The 22,943-nt window shown below is 42.8% G+C and overlaps 1 protein-coding gene across 1 annotated transcript in view; it reads left to right on the top strand.

Annotated features, from left to right (window-relative positions):
• Positions 1 to 7,175: 7,175 nt before the first annotated feature.
• The window catches only part of Hdac2 (histone deacetylase 2), a 31,904-nt gene continuing 16,136 nt past the window's right edge, over positions 7,176 to 22,943 (top strand). The window contains exons 1-3 of the mRNA XM_006984312.4: positions 7,176 to 7,403; positions 21,775 to 21,887; positions 22,777 to 22,894. Of these exons, the coding sequence (XP_006984374.1) occupies positions 7,352 to 7,403; positions 21,775 to 21,887; positions 22,777 to 22,894 (283 nt within the window). The 5' untranslated portion in view covers positions 7,176 to 7,351. The remainder of the gene's footprint in view (positions 7,404 to 21,774; positions 21,888 to 22,776; positions 22,895 to 22,943) is intronic.

The raw sequence follows: 22,943 nt of genomic DNA, 5'->3' as shown, positions 1-22,943 counted from the left end.
TGGCTAAACATAGATAAGAATTATGGGTTAATTTAAGTGTAAGAGCTAGTCAGTAATAAGTCTGAGCTAATGGCTGGACAATATAATTAATATAAGCCTCTGTGTGTTTACTTGGGGGACACAAGTGGGAGAGATTTGTCCTGCCCGCCAGATGGCTGGGACACAAACAAACTTACAGCTACAAAAAGGAAAATATTTAATTATAGGTGGCGGCTTACAGTTCAGAGACTCAGTCCATTATCATCATGGTGGGACATGGCAGCGTACCTGAAGACATGGTGCTGGAGAGGTAGATGAGAGTAATACATCTCGCAGAGAACAGAAAATGGTCTGACCATCACACAGAGTGAAGCTTGAGCAGAAGAGACCTCAAAGTCCACCCCCAAAGTGACACATTTCCTTCAACAAGACCGTGTCTCCTAATAGTCCTACTCCCTGTGAGATTATGGGGCCAAATACATTCAAACTACCACAGGCACTATTAACAACATCTAAGCAGCAGAGTGAGCCTGATACACAGCATTGACCTCAATTGTGACCTCCAGACTTTGAAAATCCCATAAGCCATTAAGTGCTGCTTTAGAAAGCCAACGGGGTGGGAGACCTCGATTTTGGGGATGTGGGGATGTGGGGTGGCTTGGGAAAAAGGGCTGGGGGGGTGAGAGGAGGGAGGAGGGGGGCGGTCTGTGGATAGCATGAGGAGTGAGTAGAAAATTTCTTAATAAAGAAAAATAAAATGAAATAAATAAAAAGAAGGCCAAAGGGTTTCTCCTTATGCATCTTTCCCCCCAACATTCTTAAAATTAATAGTTCTTTGAGAATTTTGTACAATGCATTTTGATCATATTTATTCCCTCCAATAACTCCTCCAAGATCTAACCCCCTGCCCTCCTACTCATCTTGATGTTCTTTCTCTCTTTTTCATTAAGCCACCAAGTTCAATTTGTGTTGTCAACTCACCCTTGGATGTGTGATCATCAACTGACCCATAGCCAGCCCCTCAGAGGCCATGCCCTTAAAGGAACCAACTCTCCCTCCCCTAACAGGTATTGATTGCCAATAGCTCCTCAGCGAGAGGTGGGACTTGATTATGACCGCCTCACCTCCCCACGCTGAGGTTTTTGTCTGGCTTAAGCTTGCATAGGTCAACTGTTTGCTGCCACAGTCCCTGTGGGTTCATATGTGTGTTGTGTGCAGAAAGCATGGTTTCCTTGTAGTCATAAACCTCTTCTGGCTCTTACTGTCTGTTCGGTTGTCACCTCCTGCTTGTCCCTGCATGTCCCGGAACCCCATTCCTCTCTCTCTCTCTCCTCAAACTCCACCTGCTCAGAGAGTCTCCAAGCAAAGGAAAGGTAACAGGAAGCCCAGTTCCTCATTCTTGTTGACTATTGCAGCTTCCTCCCCTGTTGCCATTGTACACCCGAGTTCCCACCTAAATGCTCAGCTTTTAACCACACTTGGGCACAAATCCAGTTTGTGGTAGACACATCATCACCCCTCACCTACAATCTATAAAACTTTCCTGCCCTGGCTCAGGTGTGCGACTTCTCTGGCTTCGATCTCTGAGACCAGTGAACCGACCCAGGAGCAGCTTTGCCCTCAATATACTTGTTAAACTTTTTCAATTCAGCTTGCTCTGGCCTACTGCATCAGTGGGGACACTTATGTGAGGGAAAGAAAACCCATTATCATCTGTCTTCCTTCTCCTCCCCAATGATCCCTGAGCTCTTGGAGGAGGAGTGTGATATAGATGTCCCATTTAGAACTGAACACTCTGAAATCTCTTCTTCTCTGCACCTTGACTAGTGGTGGGGTTCTACGTTAGTTCCCATCAACCACAAAATGAGGCTTCAGAGAAGCATTAATCCAAAGGTATAGCCATACGTCATTAGGCGTCTGTTAAATATTATGCCTGTTTAGCAGAATAATAGTAGTAGATTCTCCAGTAAGGTCTATAACCTCTCTAGCCATAGGTTCTTGATATCAATTATAGTTCCAAGTATGGGTTCTATCTTTTGGAGTAGGTCTTTAATCCAATCAGAGTGGTGGTGGCACAGGCCTTTAATCCCAGCCCTTGGGAAGCAGAGGCAGGTGAATCTCGGTGAGTTCAAGGCCAGCCTGGTCTACAAATTGAGTACCAGGACAGCCAGGACTGTTACACAGAGAAACCTTGTCTTGGAAAAAAAAAAATTCAATCAGACGGTGGTTTGTTACTCCATGACATTCATGACAACATTGCATGACCCTTGGACATGTCTGCCTGGCTGATCATTATTGGAGCTTATTATTGGGTTCACAGTTTAGAAAGAGGGACACATTTCTCCTTTGGTGGTGTGCCTAGCACCTTCCAGCACTGTGGAAGCTGGACAAGAGGGACGAGACTTCCAGGTGAGTACCAACTTGATCTCCCCGTGTGCTTTGATTCTTTAAGACTCCTATCAGAGATCTCTCCTTGACCCAGTCATTAAACCAGACTCAGCTCCATGTGCTGCCTTCTAGACCAATCCTCTCATTGGCAACAATCTAGCCAGTGATTTGAGAGGTTTTACCACTCAAGTGATAATCACTGATCAGTTTAAGTTCAGGACAAGTCTCTTACCATGTTTTCTAACTGACTCCCCTATGTCACTGAGGGTGGCTGCTTCAGAAAGAACTCTATGGTCATGTGTGTGTGGGAGGGGGAGGGGTTATCAATTTCAAGTTCCTGAAACAGTGGAAAGTCACAACCACCACTAGGGTACAAATTACTGTGATATTGGGAGCAGAGAAATGGCCTTGTTTCTACTCAAATAAAGAATAAGGTATCTTTAAGGAAGAAAATGTTAAGATTGTAGAGAACCCCTAGTTGCACTAACGTAATTCTGAAAGCCAAAGTTGATATTGCTACCAATATAGCGACACAGTCCCCCAATCTGGAGAAAAGTTATAATAATGGAGACCATTTTAAACCTTATATCAGGCCCCAACCCTTCCCTACTTCCTCATAAACAAGTAGTGAAGCGGAGAAGGTGGAAGAAGACTTCACACACAGACTGCTGGCATCTCTGAGGAGTACCCTGGGGAAGGTATGATGAGGACAGGAGGAAAAAACTTGCTAAGCAGTCGGGGCAGGGACTCCCAAAGTGGACCGTATTATTGTCCTCGCCGGAAGCATGGAATGTCCTTGGTTCTCAGGCTAGCATGTGGGAGGGGACCCTGCCTCCTTACTTCCTCCTTTCAGAGCCCCTGCCAGGAAGCTGTTTGTGAGGGTGAAACTCCAATCCAGATACTCAGCCCTGATGAAAAGCTTTGGAAATGGATATGTGGAGCGTCACAGAGGAAATGAGTTACATTCTTCCCCTGATTTCAGCCCATTTCCTAAAACATTTTCCGCTGCCCACTCTTGAGGAGAGAAATGTTGCAGAGCCTTAGAGGCCATCAAAGCTTTGTACTTAACCTTGCATTTCCCAGATAACGCTTGTCTTAGGGTTACTATTGCTGTGATGAAACACCGTGACCAGAGAAATGGGGAAGAAATGGTTTATCCAGCTTAGGCTTCCACACACTTCATCATCAAAGGAAGTCAGGACAGAAACTCAAACATGCAGGAACCTAGAGGCAGGAACTAATGCAAAGCCATGGAGAGGTGCTGCTTACTGTCTTGCTCCCTTTGGCTTATTCAGCCTGCTTCCTTATAGAGCACAGGACCACCAACCCAGGGGTGGTTCCACCCACAATGGGCTGTACTCCAACCCCCATGTCGATCACTTCCTCCTCTTCCTCCTCTTTATGTGTATGAATGTTTTGCCTGCTACATGTATGTGCACCACATATATGCTGGTTGGATCCCCTGAAAGTGGGTTTAGGGATGCTTGTGAGCCACCACGTGGGTGCTGGGAATCAACTCTGGTAATCTTAACAGCAACAGTGACACAACCACACAGCTGATATGTTTCTCAAACTGTGGGTCCAGACCCCTTTGGGGACAGAAGGAGACTAGCATGAGGGGGAAAATGGGTGAATGGGTGGGAAGGAGGAAGCGTAAGTGGGGTATATGGCTAAGATACATGATGTACATGAAAGAAACCATCTTCATTAAACCCAGTAAGGTAACACAGAATAGATAACAACTTAAAAACAAACAGGCAATTAAGTGGAGGACCATTTATTTTCAGATTGTTTTTGTTTTTGTTTTTCATTAGATTCCACAGCCTTTTCTCAGATTCTGTTAGTTGGGGAATAGGATACTGACAAGACCACCTGAGAAATGAAAGTGGAGAATGATGTTGACCAACTAGGTGGTGTAGATATGCTACGGTTCAAAAGTCCTTTCAATGGCCAATTTGAAAGTGGTAGATAAATTCGGGGTTTAAATTATTCTCTTCCAGGGTATGATATTACTGCTCCACTTTTTGAGTTAAAGTACTGTGGGAAAATAGAAGCATGCTTACGAAGAGCTCAGAACTCGGCTGGAGGCTTGCAATCTGGGACAATACCCTACTGGTCACTGCAAGCCTATACTTTTTGTATTTCCTCATGGAACTGCTACACAGAATTTAACAGGTCAGACTAAACTTCTCAGGAGTAGAAACAACTTTAAATTATAACTCTTCTTACCAAGTAACTTTTTTTAACTGTTGCAATTATCAACAGGATCTAATTGTGTGTGTGTGTGTGTGTGTGTGTGTGTGTGTGTGTGTGTGTGTGGTTTTTCGAGATAGGGTTTCTCTGTGTAGCTCTGGCTGTCCTGGAACTCACTTTGTAGACCAGGCTGGCCTCCAACTCACAGAGATCCGCCTGCCTCCGCCTCTCAAGTGCTGGGATTAAAGGCATGTGCCCACATGCCCAGCAACAGGACCTCATTCTTAACATAGGCTGGAGCAGTTGGCTTCTAGACAACACTGTTTCTAACCCTGGTACATTTAATATATCATCTTACTGAATAATTTTAGAGTAAATATCTTCAAGTACAATGAAGTTTCCATATGCAGAACAGAAACTAGAGAAAAATAGGTGGAGGCAAAGAGCACTCCTTAACTATATATTCTATTATGTATGCTCTTAGTTTGTTTCCTTCTTTTCTATATTACCTAAAACTTGAAATTTTGAAAGGTCTGATAGAAAGGAGTTTGAATACGGTAAGTGATGTGTCCATAGGTTTTAGTAACTAATTCTTTCCTAAGTCAAGTGCATTAAAGATGCTTAGAGACATAAATGTGAAAGCAAATGCTCACCAGTCTCCTTTAATGCTAGTTTCTGAGAATAAAAATCCTCTGTTCTTCTCATTTATAATTGTTAAATAACATCACAAGTTCTGCAACAAATTGAAAGATTTGTCCAGCCTCTCCCCTGAGGTTTAAAGCTGGGTTCTACTGATGCAAAGAACAGTAGTAGCTATGATCACTCTTATCAAAAGGGTTAATACAATTCATAATAGCTTCTATTCATGTGCTTTAAGAACAATTCCATGTGGGTTATCTTAAGAAGCTTCTTCAAGATCATATTAGCAAGTCTGCCACTTTATGGGTAAAATCATTTATACAGAAAATCCAGGTGGCTTGCCAGAAGTCACAGGCACTAGAGAAATAATTATGTACAAGACAAGCTTGGCTTGTCCTCTTATGAAACTGTATCCTACTGAGACAAGCCGATAAGCTATGGGCAACTGTAACATATTAAGTGTAGCACTTAAAAGGCACATGGTATTAAAAGCACAGGAAAGAGACACGGGAGAAGGGAGAAGTCTCCCTGAAGAAATCAAGTCTTATCTTACACTTCACCATGTTGGATCTGGGAAACAACTTTAGTGTCTGCTAAAGTATCTCATTCCCTTTTCAGAATCGTCCCGATTGACTTTGTAACTGAAAGCAAAACTCGGATAGCAACACTATATAGTGAACGGTTACATGGAAGCTTGTGGTTCTCCACTGTGGTTCCTGAACCAACCCTCTTAGTCTCCCGGGGTCTTGTTAAAAATATAGGCTTGGGGGAGAAGAGGATGTGACAAGGGGTATCCTGAACGAATTCTAAATCTCATGGGGGTAAAGTCTGGGAGATTGGTGTTGTAAGCAAGAGAGTCCTGGGGATCTGAAAGTAGAAAAATAATTGTTTTTGTTAGTGGCTCAGTATGGTCTTACTTCAATACCACCCCTTTAGGGAGGAGGCACTGTGTACCGTGTGCGTGCAGAAAGAATTGTAAATGGTAATTGTTAAGATATGCAAGTGTTGCTTCCATCCTTTACCTGCGCCTTGCAGGCTGGCTCGGACAGGGGCTGAATAAATGTCACTCTATTAAACACAGGGACTCAATTGTTCAAATCCTTTCTTTGGATTTCTGCTCTTCTCCCAGTGCCTGGTGAGTAGCACGAACAGTCTGATGCGGTAGGCAAAGCACGGGGAGTTGGCAAAAGTTCGACACCTCTCCAGTCCTCAGGCCATTACTTAGCACTTGACAGTACTCCACTCCTCCATCTAACCCACGCCTATCAAGAAAAAATGGACATGGCACGTGCATCCCGGCACTTTTTGACAGCTTTATGAACAGGCATCGGTGCTGAGAGCCGCGCTCACGCGTGAGTCTCATAAATGCTTCTTAAATCCAGGAGGTACAGTCTGCCATGAACGTCTCCAAGTCAGGAACTAAGAGTAGTTATCAGGAGCTGATGTGGGAGAAGAGAACACGCGGATCGGAACGCGTGAAAATCTCCGACCATCTCGTAGCCGGGGAGCAGCACCCTCTGAAGCCCCGGGGAGTGCTCCAGCGGGGTCCCCCTCGGTGTCCCCGCGGCACGTGGCGGGCTGGGGCCGGAGCGTCGCGGCGGTGGGGGAGGGGAGCGGCGTGGGCCCAGGCGGAGGGGGTCCAGACAGCCCGGGATACGTTTGAGCAGGCGCCGAGTGCGCAGGCTCGGCCCAGGCGCAACCAGTGCGCGCAGATCCGAGGGGAGAGCCCGACGGCTGCGCGTCCCGGGCTCGGAGCGCGGGGGGCCGAGGTCCGCTTTTTCGCACCTTGGGATTGCGTGCGACATAAGGATCGATCCATCTGTCCCGCCCTAGCCGGCGGCGTCCACTCGGAGCCGGGCCCTGCGTCCGTGCACAGCCGCGCTCTCCCCTCCCCTCTGCGACACCGCAGTGGTAGCGCCCGCCACCCCGGGCCTCCCCCGCCGAGTGTCGCGCGTCGGCGCCGCTGCCACCCCCTGCTCCGTGCTCTCAGCCTTCCCGGTACCCGCTCCCGTCCGGCACCGGGCCGCCCTTGCTCCGCCGGGCCGCCGCGCCCGCTGTCCCCCCCGCTCAGCCCTCTTGTCTGGCCGCCGGGCCGCGGCGGGCGGGAGCAGCCGGAGGAGGAGCCGCAGCCGGGAGGCGGCGGCCCGAGCCCATGGCGTACAGTCAAGGAGGCGGCAAGAAGAAAGTGTGCTACTACTATGACGGTGGGTGGCCCGGGAACCTGCGGCGGGGCTGCGGGGAGGGCGCGGCGGGGTGGTGGACGCGCGCCTCCGGGTGCCCTGGGTGGCTGGCTGTCTGCGGGGACAGGGACACGGCCTACCCGGCTTCGCGATCGTGGCCCGGGGATGCCCGCCCGCGCTCCTCCTCTCGGGTCCTCCGCACGGGCACGCGGAGGTTTGGGGTGCACTGCTTCGGGCCGGTCCCCGAGGAAGCCCAGTCGGTACCCGGGGCCTGACTGCACAAAGCCGGCGGCCTGGAGCTCCGCCCCGCGTCCCCGTCCCCTCCCCCGCTCGCCCGGTCCCCCATCTGGGGGCCGGCGATCTGTCTGCGCTGCGCTTCCAGCCTCACCCGGGACCCCGCCGCTCGGGTGGGGCTGCGGAGGAGTTACTGCTGGCTGGGGGCCAAGTTCGCAGAGCGGCGCTGTCTCGCTCGTGTCTTGCGTGGACTCCATCCCTCGCCTTTGTTCGCCGGGTTCTTTGAGCGCCACTTTTCTCGGGGTTCAGATGGAAAGGCTGCGCCTTGCACGGTGGACAGTTAAGGGGTGCAGAGTTGGGGATAGGTAGGCCGGGTGGGGAAGTAGTAAGAGGAGGAAGACAAGCTTGGAGTTGTTCCTGCTTGATGGGTCCTAGCATGCCTCTGTGGGAGGTTGCTACCACCCACTTCTTTGTGGCTCTTTGTTCCATCTGCAGTTATACCCTGCTCTGGGGGTCTAGGAGAGAGCGTGGGCATCCTGTTTTAGGAAGTCAGTCCCAGTGCCGTGGGGACCCTGCTGCAGGAAACTTTTGAGAAGTGGACTGAATGTTCTGAACAGGTAGAGCCGGGCTCACAATGCAGTGAATGGTACCGGGTGATGGGAAGCGTTCTCTGGTTGGGAGTATGAACAGTGAAAGTCTGATTTCTGTTGGCTGAGTCGGTGTCTCAGTTTCATACGCTAAGTAGTGCCCTGTCTTACAGCTTCCACCAAGACATTAGTGGGTAACTCTTGAGAGAAGGAATAATTTGACAAAACTAGCCTCATTGACCTGAAAGACCTGATTTCTGCAAAGCAATACAAAACTGGGAGCTGTTTCTGTATTTGTTGTGTTGAAGTCACAGTATCTTGGAGAGGTAGATAGAAAGAGCCTAAAGACCCGGGCTGAGGGAAACTGACTTGAACTTGAAAATAGTCGCACGTTTTCTTGGTTTGGCAGAAATTTTTAATGTCTGGGGGGTTTTTTTGGGGGGGGGAGGGGGCGGTGGTTAGAGACAGCTTCTCTGTGTAACAGACCTGGCTGTCCTCGAACTCGCTCTGTAGACTAGGCTGACCTTGAACTCTCAGAAATCCGCGTGCCTCTGCCTCCCCTCCCGAGTGCTGGGGTTAAAGGAGTGGGCCACCACCGCCAGGCATTTAATACCTGTTTTTAATAAAATGGCCACCTGTGTGTCATTGGCTGGAAAAATCAAAAGCCTTGCAGAAAGCAGGGACACAATAGCAAAGGCTTTTTAAATTGCTTTCTGTTTTGTTTGGGGGCTTTTTTTTAAGACAGGATCTGGCTTTGTTGCCCTAACTGTCCGAGAATTCACTATGTAGACCAGGCTGGCCCCTAACTTACTGAGATCCATCTGCCTGCCTCTGCCTCCCAAGTGCTGGGATTAAAGGTGTAGACCTCCGTGCCCATCTTAAATGGCATATTTGAGGGGACTACATATGTGGTGAATAAATTTATTTGAAATTACACCATCGTGGAGGGCAGAGATGGGAGAACATGTCATTTTAAACATGAATTACATTGTGAAGTTGGAATCATGGCAAATCCTTGTCTTGCATTCTCTGATCCATCGGAAAGGATGTAGCCCTGAAGATTAATTTGAAAAATGGTAATTATAGCCTTTCTAAAGTAGAGGCTTGCTCTTGTAGAGCCTAGAGTCAAGGGAGAGGTTTAACTGTCGGGAACGGTGTCTGCTGCTGTTGGCAGTGATCTGCAGTCAGACAGTACTCCGGTTATTTCATGAGCAGCTATTTGTTACTGGATTCTTGGGGGCGGAGCCTTTGTTGATGGGCAGGATAGGCACTGCTCACAGAGATGGGAGGGATGGAGGGATTTTTCAGTCATGTGATTTTTGATGTATGTGCATACAACTACTTTACCTAGTTGTACGCAGCAGCCAACTGTGTAACGGATGGTGGGAATCTGCCGGGTGTCTGTCTCTGGTCCAGTTCTTACCTGGCATGTATTTAGAATGGACTTAACTTACATACATTCTGAATCTTTGCTTTTGGGGGGAGCCAACAAAATTGCAGAGGTTCTTAAATTGATGTTGTAAGTGTGCTAACTAACATGGGATGACATGCAAGACTACACAAATTATTCTCTACACATCTATCTTCGTTACCAAAAACGCCATTCTTGTTAGTTGATAAAAACTGATTTTTTAATTGTCTTTTAAATTGTGAACAGAGGGTGCAAGTAAAGTAATTTTTGTACCCAAAAAAAGTATATGGCTTTTAGGTGCACAAAGGTTGGGTTGGCAGAGGGCAGTGACATTAGTAGTGGGACTTGAATGATACAGCAATAGTATTAGTAGCAGACTACTAATAACATGGTGGTTTAAGCTAGTTGGGCTTTTGATTCGTTTTGTTTTCCAAGACAGAGTTTCTCAGGGTAGTCTTGGCTGTCCTAGAACTTGATCCATAGACCAGACTGGCCACAAACTTGGAGCTCCACCTGCCTCTGCCTCCCAAGTGCTGGGATTAAAGGCGTGCGCCGGCACCTCCCACTCTGAGCTAGCTGGTTTTAACTTGATGGAGGAAGTTGAGGGAAGAAAAAAAGAAAAGGAGTGAAGAAGCAAATTCTGGCACCATGGGTGTCCTGTCTTTAGGTTTAATGGGGCCAATAGGCGCACACAGAGCCCCTCAACAGCGTACAGAGTGTTTGCTGCTGGCTCTGTGTGCTTAATAAAGAATACTTCTAAAGATAAGTGTGGTTTTCATTGTGTCTTCTGTAGTCTTCAGAATTGTACCCTTTACATCACTGAGCCGCTGCTCTTCTGTGAACCTTGGGATATGAGTATATGAGCTATCCTATACCTCAGAAGAGAAATTAGAGTTGTTCTTACTTAGTGGACTGTGGCTATTGACTCATCTCCATAGTTTCAAGAAACACATTTCTGAATGTTGTTCTATACTAAAAGATCAATACTTTGTAAAATGATACACAGCAAATTACAACTAATTAGGTAGACCCTAAGACCCTTTCTGACCTTAAACTGATGTTATTTTTCTCTACTTAAATGTAATTTAGCAGATCGAGTTACATTTGGTTCTAATTGCAATGCTCACACTTTTGATACTTTATCTGGAAATGTAAACTATGCCTTGTTTTGAGTGAAGCTTGGGATGGATCATGTAGTGCCTTCAGATGTATACAGTATAATAGAATTGAATGTATGCGTAATTTATATAATTAAGCACCAATTGCTTTATGCTGTGTTTATTTTTTCTCTGATGGAGATAATCATAATCAGAATGTTTGGAGACATGGTCTGGAGAAAAGCAACACAAATAAAGACTATCACAATTACCAAAATCTTCTTCCCAATGTACTCCTAACTCTTTTGTCAGATACAAGAATTCTATAGAGCAGCCAACTGTTGTCATACTTATTTTATTTTTGTTTAAAATGGTGGTGTCGGTGTCTTTTGCCAGGTAACTTTTAGTACAGCTGCATTAGTTTTTAGCTGCTGTATAAATCTTTACACTCCATGAAATGGATAATTGTTCTTTGGTTACAGACTCATGCTAATGAAGTATTGCAGTAGTTTGGGAATGCTGATGTTTGTTGCACACAGCATTTAAATTTGGTACATAACTCTCTAAAGACATTTCCTATGCTTTTGAATCCCGTTCCCACAGAATTCCTTGATCCCTGGCCCCCCTCACATTTCACCTCATCAGAGGCTTTCCTTGGTCCTCAGTTGCCATTTTTGTTTTTCTGTCTGTCATTTCTCAACTAACCAAGGGCTCCATGTTGGCCGTCATGTATTTGAGATCTTTATTTAGAGCAAATGGAAATATGTAGGAAAGTTACCTCTATACGCCTGAAATCCAGGGAGGAGGAGAAGTTACTGAAATTGTATTTCTCAGCTGACAAGCTCATAAATCATTGAGGTGTTGAAGGAGACAATATGGAAAGACACAGCGCCCAAGAATCGTTCCTGAGAAAAGACACTGGACAGGACGTCATCCCTGGAGTGCTTGGGCACCTAGTTTAGTGCCTGCTTGGCCAGTGGCTGGCTCTTGTTACATGCATGAGGAAAGTGAGGGAACCCTGAGATTTCAGGGGTGTTGGAAGAAGGAAAGGAATAAAATGGGGGAAGACAGGTTTGTGGAAACCCAGATGGCCTGGTGTGTTAAGGCCTTTTACAGCACTAGTGTTGTATGGCAGACAAAAAGGACACAGCAGTCTTTGTTTTCTTGTTTTTTCTTGATTACTTTTGACAGCTCATCTGTATACGGGGTGAAAGTACATTTCACAGTCCTGAAATTACAATGATCTGAAAAGTACAAGTTTTTTGTTCACTCACTTGGGAACTAAGCTTATCCTGAATTAGTACGATTCCATTTATTATCTTTATTCCACTGTGATATTTACATATTTTTGCTTTAGAAATACATTTGATTATAGTGTTACCCCAATTTTAGTACATTATATATTTTTATCTTGAGTCGAGTTGAAATATTTGAACAAAAATGGGATAACATTTAAAAATGCCCAAATTATCTGACAAAGACCATAGGCCCATAAATTAAGAAAAGAGAAGGGGGCTGGGTGGCTCAGCACTGGCTACTCTTTTAGAGGGCCTGGGTTCAATTCCCAGCACCCACATGGTTACTCAGTTCAGTCTTGAACTCCAGGACCACGGGGTCTGATTCCTTCTGTTTTCCATGGACACCAACCCTAGACATACATGCAGGCAAAACACCCATACACACTAAATAAATTTTTAAAAGAATCAGTTCAGATAACATTTTCTTAAAAAGAAGAGCCAGGTTTTTATTAAGAAGTAGGTATCTACAAAATAGCCAGATGTAGAACTGATACCGAGCCGGAAAGGTTAGGAATAATTATTCCCTCCTCTTACTCTTCCAAGAAGTACCTGTCCTCTGCCACTGGAGTGCTCTTGTTAAAGGCATGCACTGCCAAGCCCACAAAATAGTTCTTTGGTTTTGTGTGTGTGTGTGTGTGTGTGTGTGTGTGTGTGTGAGAGAGAGAGAGAGAGAGAGAGAGAGAGAGAGAGAGAGAGAGAGAGAGAGAGAGAGAGGAGATTATAATCTGATTGCATCCTTTTCTTTTTCCCCTTCCTCCAAACCCTCCTGTATAGCCCTTCCTCCCAGCCTGCTCTCTTTCAGATTCATGGCCTCTGTTTTCTTTGTTAATACACAAACACAAACACCCTTACATTTATATACATACATAGATATGTAAATACATAAATACAACCTGTTCAGCCTATATATCGTTAACTTGTAGATGTTTCCAAGGCTGACCAATTGGTCTGCACTACCCTGAGGAAGACTATTTCTCCTGCTCTCATCATTACGCAGTTGCCTGTAGTTCTTTTCTAGGCTTGAGGCCTCCTGCACATTCCCTAATCTTACATGTCTATTGGTGTCCTTGTTTGGGTCATGTATAGGTCATTGGTGAGACTTTATGGGTGTAGCTTCTGATATTTCTAGGAGACACAGTCTCACAGCAAACTCCCTGTTCTGACTCTTGAAGTCTTTCTGCTCCCTCTACCCCAATGATCCCTGAGCCTTAGGTGCAGGGATTATATTGTAGACGTACCCATTGTTACTGGGCTAGGCATGATTTCCCTCTTGCTGAAAGACTCTTAAGTCTAATTAGAAAGCTGTTGGTTACTGCAAAGGTATGCATGCCACAAGCACACTTATGGTGCCATGGTGGTTGTTACTGTGATTCATGGATGCCATTGCTGGGTAGGACTGTTGAGTGCTTCCCTCTGGAGCCTGCTGAACTCTTTTTCATAACATGAAGGGTAGACCTAGAGAATGCTTTCCAGTCAGGTCTAGCTTAGGGCCGTTGGACCCAGCATCTGAAGTGCATGATGTCTTGAGCAAGAGGCAGTGAGTTACCTTCCACCTTTAGGGGGCAACCAGGGGCAATACCCTATAATGTTTTGAGAATCTCTTGGTCGTCCTGGCCAACAACTCAGAGGGGGGTTCTCATGCCTAATATTGGGGGGTTTATGGCTTATGGTTCTTGGAGGGAACATGTGTATTTACGCTGACTTATGTGTATTGTAGGTATTTTAGGCCGATAGTATGATTCCTTTTGACTTCTTGAGACATCCTTACTGTTAGTTTACCCTCCACCTTCTTTGCCCTTTATATCTCCTTCCTCCTCCCTCCTCAGAGCCCCCTCCCCATAGCCCCCTTAGGTTTCCTCTTCTCATCCCCCCCCCCCTTTCTGTGCTGAGGAACTAAACCAAAGGCCTGCATATGCTAGAGGAGAGTTCTACCTCTGACCTATATCCCAGGCCTATGGAGGGATTCTGAAAAAGTCATCATCTGTGGCTTGGCTGCACTTGTAAGTATATATCCTTAGGCTGAATGAATATTCCTGGTGAGAATAAGGCCTCAAAATTATGACAGAAGTTTGTTGGAAGCTGTATGTATTAATGTAAGTTTGAGGCCCTTGTAGTTACAAGTTACTTTCATAAGTTAGGTAGGTCATTTATTTTGTTCACATTCTTTAAGTTAACAGAAATCGTGCTTTGATTAAAAGCATTTATACTATATTCTTTTCTCATTAGCCTTGGTCCTGCTGTTATTTTCGTGTGACCCTGACATTGCTCTGCCAGAGATAAGACAAGAGTCTTTACTGCCTGTGATCTGTCCCCCCTGTATCTGAATTAGCTCCTATCTACTAGTTGTATAACTTTGGCTGCATTACCTAACATTTCTGGGTATCATTCTTCTTTGCAATTATAAAATAGTAACATATTCTACAACTGAAAAGACAAAGAGCCAATACTGAGTTCTAGGTAAATGTTCTTACTATCACTTTTTTCCCCAAACACTGGAACTTAAGATTGAGTGGGTAGGGAGAGAATCTGGAAGGACTTTGGGGAGGGAAAGAATATGATAAAAATATATTTAAATTTAAAATTATTTTAAATAATAAAAAATATGTAATGAGCCTTTCTTTGTCCTGCCAGCCAGCTCCCAAGTAATAACACAGAGACTTATTGTTAATTATGAAAGCTCAGCCTTAGCTTAGGCCTGTCCCGCTAGCTTTTATAACTTAAATTAACCCATATTTTTATTAATCTACATTCTACCACATGACTTTTACCTCTTTCATCTTGCACCTCCTGTTTCCTCTCTATGTCTAGGTGGCTTCTTTGCCTCTCTTCCTCCCAGAGTCCTCTCTGTTCCTGGATGTCCCGCCTCTGCCTCCTGCCTAACTATTGGCCATTTAGCTTTTTATCAAACCAATCAGAAGGTGCTTTGGCAAAGACACAGATTCATGGTGTACAAAAAGATTATTTCACAGCATTTCCCCCCTTTTGTCTAAATAAAAAAAGAAAGGTTTTAACTCTAACATAGTAAAATTATATACAATAAGAACAATTATCAAGTAAGAATTACATTCACAATGTTTAGTCTATATGTATTTGGCAAATTCAGAGGAAAGTAATGTATTATCTATCCTATCTTAGTTCAAAGTTTTATACCTAAACCATCCTAAAATGTCTTTTTAGATCTTAAAGCATCATCTTAGATAAACAACTTAAGCACTTATGTTTCTCAATTTTATAAATCTCTTATGTCTTATGTAAGTTTCTTTTCTGAATTTGGTAACAAGGAAAAGTCTAACTATAACCATCTGGTCTTCAACCCCATCCAAGACCTGGCAAGGATTTAATATCACCTGATTAAACAGGAAGTGTAGAGCAAACAACTTTCAAAACTAGAAATGACAGAAACAGCTAACTGCCTAGACAGTTACCCAAGTTTCCGCTGTAACATTGGGGCTTCCATCTTTGGCCTGCAGGCCTAGAATATCTGACAGACTCTTCTGTGAAGCAGGAATTTTGAAGGACTATCCTACCTTGTCTTGGCAAAGTTCAACAGTCACTTTCTTTTATGTCCTGCTTGTCCAATTTGGATAGCATACTGTCAGCAGTCTAGGCAAGAGCAGTTTCTTGCCCAGTGTCTAACTTTGCCACAACAAAAGCAAACTCCATATGGAGTTTCTTTGATGCCCATCATCCTTTTTTGAAGTAAATTAGTGCTGCCAGGAGCAGGCATGTCTCACATCATGAACAACTGTAGATTATTAAAAAATCTTAAATGCCATATTCTGTAGATCTCTGAAGTGTTTGAACACCACCTATCTATCTAAACTATATATGTTTAACCTTGAAAACATACCTAACATGAACACGTTTGTTTATAGATGAGTAACTACTAACCTATAGTTCCTAATTATACACTACATTTTATGTAATTATACATTAATGTAATTAATTATACAGTACACTTTTAAATGAGGTGCATAGGTACAATACCTTAAACAAGAGAAGGAACATATGTACAGTATAACAAAAATAACCTTAAATGTGTATCACTATACAAAAATCCATACCAGTGTACATAAATGTTTGAAACTAATGGTTGTTCAAAAGTAGACTCAATAATCCACCCTTCAGTCCCATCATTTCTATATTGTATCCCCCCCCCTTTCTTCCTTCAGGAAAAGATCCTTGAATCTAATCTCCTTTGTTCAGCTTTTTTCCTGACCATGACCAATGACAACTTGTAACCAGACCCCCCAAACAATGACAAATACCCATAACCCTCTGAATAACCAAGTCCTACTACCCCACCTTTTGGGAATGTGGGCATCATGTTTTCTAGACGGCTTCCTGTTGTCTGGGGTTGAAGGCATCTTTAGGGGACCCTGAGAAAATTGAGGTAATGGTCAAGGCTGAGGAGAGCTAGCTGTTGTCCAGTCTCAGTGTGATGGGGAAGGTAAGGCTTATCTGAAGTTCTGGCTAGAGTCTGAGGCTGGACCATTTCAACTCACAGCTTGAGGAAACTGCAACAGAGGCTGGATCATCTGAGCTACTTAACCTGTATTGGTGTCTGGTCCCTTTTTTTTCTGAAAACATATAAACTTTCAAAGGTAACATATCTGCATTAACTTAAGTATGGAATGTACAGTGTGCACAAGTCAGTTAAAGATAACTTTTTGTTTTATGTTTGAGCAGGTAAAAGCATCTTTCAACTTTAGAAGTTTGTTTGGACTGTATAATCAAACTATAATATAAATCTCTGTCCATGTCATATGAAGGGATGGCATATGATAATAAGTCATGAGGATTCTGTAGCCAACAAGATCTATCCTGTTTCATCCAGTCTCAGAGCTGTTCGCATGTGGAGGGATGAGCTTATACATCACCTGTCTTTTAGTCTTTCTTGGCTTTTCCCCTCATGTCTGTAGCCAAGATCCTCAGGAGGTCTCCCCTGGTCAAATCTGATCTCAATGAACTTTGAAGGAATCCATAGCTTTTCGTTTCCTATGGAAACAAAAGCATAACCTCTCCCTCAATGCAACACATTGTCCGCCTTCCATTTTGAAGCCACGCTATCCCTAAAGTATCTAGGCTGGTTTAATTCAGTAGTCCCTTCCACAATCCAGTGTCTCTCAGCAGCACTTGTTCTCTGTTCATTAGCATTCAAAAAATTCAAAATCAACAAAACACCATACAGGATCCAGATGCCCTGTGTATTTCCCATCTCTATGAGGCTTTCTTTTTTTAATATTTCTTACTCTGTCTTTAAAGACTTTATTTTAAACTATTTTTTTATGATTGTCTATAGCAATTTTCTTTTCCATAGTATCTAAGCACATTTTTAAACATATTGTACCTTTTTGAGATTTTCTGTGTCTGGATCTCACTTTACTAAGTACCTGCAGCATTTTCTGACCACGTGAGACAAATCTTGTCATGTTAGCCACTCCGGCCCTGAGAAACTGCAGGAATAGGAATACACATATGGCTCCTTGTCCAGAACTTTTCATAGCTTTCTCAGGCCCTATGTTTGGGTATTTGAGCCCCAGGTTGGGTGCCATATATAATGAGTCTTTCTCTGTCCCACCAGCCAGCTCTCAAATAATAACACAGAGACTTATTAATTATGAAGGCTCAGCCTTAGCTTAGGCCTGTCCCACTAGCTCTTATAACTTAAATTAACCCACATTTTTATTAATCTACATTCTACCATGTGTTGTACCTCTCTTTCATCTTGCACCTCCTATACCTCTCCTTGTCTGGCTGGCTTCTCTGCTTCTCTTCTTCCTAGAGTCCTCTCTCTACCTGGAAGTCCTGCCTATACCTCCTGCCTCATTATTAGCCATTCAGCTCTTTATTAAACAAGTCAGAAGGCGCCTTGACAAAGACACATCCTCACAGTATATAATAGGATTATTTCACAACAAAAATATCATTTAAAAAAGTAATTGTCTACATAGGCCAATGAGGTGTGTTGTTTCTTAGCTCTGCTGTTTGCTTTCATCTTTGAAAAGATAGCTAGCATTCTAAGTGGTCCCCTGTTTATAAATTGTCTACAGAAGATAACTTGTGTTGAAAATGAAATTGAATAAATTGGAGGTACTATACCAACATATTCACTCATACTATTAGAGGACAGGTTTGTAACAAAATGAATGTTCAGCTGGGGTTGGTGGCAGAAGTCTGTGCTTTCTCAGTAGGATCATAAATTCATTGCCTGCCTGGGCTACATAACTAGAATTTTCTCTCAAGGGAAGAAAAGCAAATGTTTCCTGGACTATTGTTAGGTAGATAGTATGAAACACTCTACTTTTTTTTATTTCCACTGTACAAATGAAATGGCATTATTAGGAAAGATTCTAAACAGGGGTGTTTCGTTTTTGAAGAAGGGTCTTACTATGGAGCTCTGGCTGGCCTGGAATTCTGTGTGTAGATAGACCGATCAGGCTGGCCTTGAACTCACAGAGATCTACCTGCTTCTGCTTCCCTGGGTACTAGATGTGCACCACTGTAGCTAAAAGTTTCTCCAGTCCTGCCTGGGCCCCGCAGTCCCGTGACCTGCTTATAAAATAATCACCCAGAGGCTTAATATTATTTATAACTGTTTGGCCATTAGCTCAGGCCTACCACTGACTAGCTCTTATATTTAAACTCAGCCCATTTCTGTTAATCTATATGTTGCCACATGTTCTGTGGCTTTAGCTGTTCCCTTTACATGCTGCTTCCTGGACGGCAGGCTGGCATCTCCCCTGACTCAGCCTTCCTCTTCCCAGAATTCTTTTTGTCTGCTTATCCCACCTATACTTCCTGCCTGGCTACTGGCCATTCAGCATTTTATTTATCAACCAATCAGAGCAACACATTCACAGCATACAGAAAGACATCCACAGCATTTCCCCTTTTCTGTTTAATTAAAAAGGAAGGGCTTAACTTTAACATAGGATAATTACATATAACAAAACAGTTATCAAGCAAGAATTACAGTTACAATATCTAGTCTATATTTGGCAAATTCAAAGAAAATATTCTATTTATCCTATATTTGTGAGTCTGTTTCATATTTAACTTATCTTTTATCATAATCAAGGAAAATTACAATTAAAACTATCTAGTCTTCAACTACATCAAAGACTCTTAGAAGGATATAATATTATCTAAGTAAACAGGAAATGCATTGTAAGCAACTTCCAAAAATCTAGAATGACAGAGACAGCTGTCTTCCTGGACAGTCCTCCAAAGTTCCTCTGCAGCGTTGGGGCATCCATCTTCAGCTGATAGGCCTAGAGTCTCTTAATCATTTCTCTGTGTGTCCTATAGAATGTCTGGCAGTCTCTTCTGTGAAGCAGGAACCTGAAGGACCATTTTGCCTTGCAAAGTTCAGTGGTCATCTTCCTATGGGTCCTGCATGTCCAGTTGACACAACATTTTGTCAGACAGTTCAGGCAAGAACAGTGTCTTGCCCAAATGGCTATTTTTGCCAAGAAGACGATAAACTCCCTATGGAGTGCCTTCAACGCCCATCTTTCTCTTTGAAGTAAATCGGTGCTGCCAGGAGCAGATGTGTCTCACTGTCCAGAAAGTCTAAGTTTTTAAAACATTTTAAATGCCATATTCTGTAGGTCTTTGAAGTGTTTGAAGATTACCTACCTAATTGAATTATATCTATGTATACCTAGAAAACTTAACATGACTATAAATTTGACTATCATAGACTATTAATCTGTATTTCTTAATTAGCCATTATAGTTTAAATGAGTTACATAAACATAATACCTTAAACAAGAGTAGAAATATATATGTGTGTGTGTGTGTATATATATATATATATATATATATATATATATATATATACACACACACACACAAAGTATAACAAAATTAACTTTAAATTTGTATCAATAAACTAAGATCTATAGCAATGTAAAATATTTATCCTATATTTCTATGTCATATCCCTCTTTCTTCTTTTTTTGACCAATAACAATTTGTAACCAACAACCTAAACAAAGACAAACATCCATAATCCATTTTTGGGGAATGTGGGTGTAGTTTTTTAGGCTACTTCCTGCTGATAAAGGACACTGTATTCTTATGGGGATCTTCAGCCTACAGGTCTTGAGTTTTTTAATCATTTCTTAACTGTTTTAAAGTTAAAACTTTCCTTTTTAATTAAACAGAAAAAGGGAAATGCTGTGGGATAATGCTTTTGTACACTGGTTTAATAAATTGCTGATTGGCCGGTAGACAGGCAGGAATTATAGGCAGGATAAGCAGACAAGGGGGATTCTGGGGAGAGGAAGGCTGAGTCAGGAGACGCCAGCAAGCCACCCAAGGAGCAACAAGTAATGGAACATAGGTAAAGCCATGAAACATGTGGCGATACATAGATTAATAGTTATGAACTAATTTAGGGTATAGAGCTAGCTAGCTAAAAGCTTGAGCCATGGCCATGCAGTTATAATTAATATAAGCCTCTGTGTGTTTACTTGGGGGACACAAGTGGGAGAGATTTGTCCCAACCGCCGGCAGGCTGGAACACAGGAAAACTTCCCTTTTTTTTGTTTGAAGGGCAGGTATAAGGAGTTTAGGGTCTAGCTTTTAGTGTATAAACCCGTGTTGAAACAGTAAGATTTGCAGGCTGATAAAATCAGTTTAGCTGTCCTAACAGTGTTGGAATGTTTTATCTAAACTCCGATATTAGTGGTAATTTCTCATTTCTTGCTTGACAAGGCTGTTGTAAATAAAGTATCCTTTAGAGGTTAGAGATTTAGCTCAGTGGTAGAGCACTTGCCTAGCAAGTGCAAGGTCCTGAGTTCAGTCCTCAGCTCTGAGGGGGGAAAAATAAGAAAGTATTCTTTATAGAGCTGAAGAGATGGCTAACACTGGAGCACCTGCTGAGGACCCAGGGTTCTGTTCCCAGCACCCTAAGAGTGGCTTATGCCATCTGTAACTCCAGTTCCAGGGGATTCGACACCTGAACTCCACAGGCACCAGGCGTGTATGTGGTCTGCTGATGTACATGCAGGTAGACTCTCAGGCACATAAAATAAAAATAAATACATCATTTTAAAAAATGTCCCTTACCTTAGAAAAGTAATACATGTTTTTTTCTAAGTTTGTTGACAGACTTTCTCACCATCGACATTTTGTGATAAGCAGTACGACTTTACCTAAAGTGTCTTGTTGATGAGAACCAGATCTGGGCATTATTTTATGTTTTGCTTTAAGACATTGGGATCTAAGACATTTTAACAGGCAGGCTACAGCTGTCTAGTCCCAAGGACAAGATTGTTCTTATTACCTGAAAAATGCCATGAATGTATCTTAGCGCATAGCAAAGCTTCCTTTAGACCCTGAATTTCAGTTACCAAAACTCCCCTAGTAGACACGGAACATACCAGCTCAACTGGTATGAGATTTCTGTGGGGTGCCAAAAAGTCATCCAAGCAGTGAGACTAGCTGAGCAAATTAAATGGTACCTCAGACTTCAAGAATACATTTTATGTCTCTAAATTCACAAAATAACAACAAATCCATTAAAAACAGGTTTCAGTTTAAAATTGGAGAACTAAAAGTCAGAAAAATTTTCCTCCTCTTACAAAGAAATTGAGTCCTCAGCATGTATAAAATTTGCAGGATATATTGGGTTTTTAATAAAATTTGAATGTTACAAAAATAATCTAATTTTTAACAATTCTTTAAGTGTTAAATTTTTTTGAGTTGAATGCACACTCATATAAATGTGTTACTTAATGGGCATCTTTTTTCTTTCAGGTGATATTGGAAATTATTATTATGGTCAGGGTCATCCCATGAAGCCTCATAGAATCCGGATGACTCATAACTTGCTGCTAAATTATGGTTTATACCGGAAAATGGAAATATATGTAAGTACTCTTTTGGCACTGGTTCTTTAAACTAGTATTTGAAAGCTTCTTACGCTGCCGTGGGAGATGCATTCAGTAAATGAGAAGATCTGAAAGATGACAGCTCTTTTGGTTTGATTCGTCAGAGAAAAGCCAAGTTATAGGAGTAATAGTCTTTTCCTTCCTTAATCATTTTAAACCACCACCTCACCCCACCCTGGTCTTAGGCTGTGTTTCTGGAGAATAGCTTTGCCCAACATACCAGATATTTTTGTGACAGTACTGTTGAATTGCCCATGTTGCTAAAAAGAATAGACTTGGGGTTGGTGAGATAATTTAATAGATAAAGGACCAAGCCTGATGACCAGAGTTCAGTCCGAAGAGCTCTCACAGTGGAAGGAGAGACCTAATTCCCCCACATTGTCTCCAGATACCACGTGGGTGCAGTGACACACACCTCCAAAAATAAGTAAATACAATGTAATTTTAAAAAGAAAAGAAAAGAATTGACTGGGACTATTCCAAGTGGTTTGTAGAAAATTAATTTTGCATTTATTTGGTTATCATATTTTAGAGATGTGGGAAACCTTGTGGAAGAAGTATGTCATCAGTGAAATTGAGCTCTTCAGAACGAAAATTAGAATAAATGAAAGGCCAAGGTAGATGTTAAGCAATAAAGGTGTGATGGAAATGAGCGAGAGTCTGAACATGTGACCTATTTCTACTAAACAAGAGTGACATTAGCTTTTCCTGGACAACAAATGTATGAGTTTGGATTAACTTTATAATTTATGTTACTCAGGTGGACCTAGTTCATTAGAAGAGATTGATCACAGAAACTTAAGTATCTCACTTGAGAATTCTATTTTAACAACTAATAATTCCAGCGTCTTGGTGTTTTCCTTTTCAGAGGCCGCATAAAGCCACTGCAGAAGAAATGACAAAATACCACAGTGATGAATATATCAAATTTCTACGATCAATAAGACCAGACAACATGTCTGAGTACAGTAAGCAGATGCAGAGATGTACGTTGTAAATGACGTATTTTAATAGTGGTGAATGTAAATGAATCTT

The sequence above is a fragment of the Peromyscus maniculatus genome, chromosome 16, assembly GCF_049852395.1.
Source record: "Peromyscus maniculatus bairdii isolate BWxNUB_F1_BW_parent chromosome 16, HU_Pman_BW_mat_3.1, whole genome shotgun sequence".
NCBI classification, from domain to species: Eukaryota; Metazoa; Chordata; class Mammalia; order Rodentia; family Cricetidae; genus Peromyscus; species Peromyscus maniculatus.
This window is presented reverse-complemented; position numbering and strand designations above follow the sequence as displayed.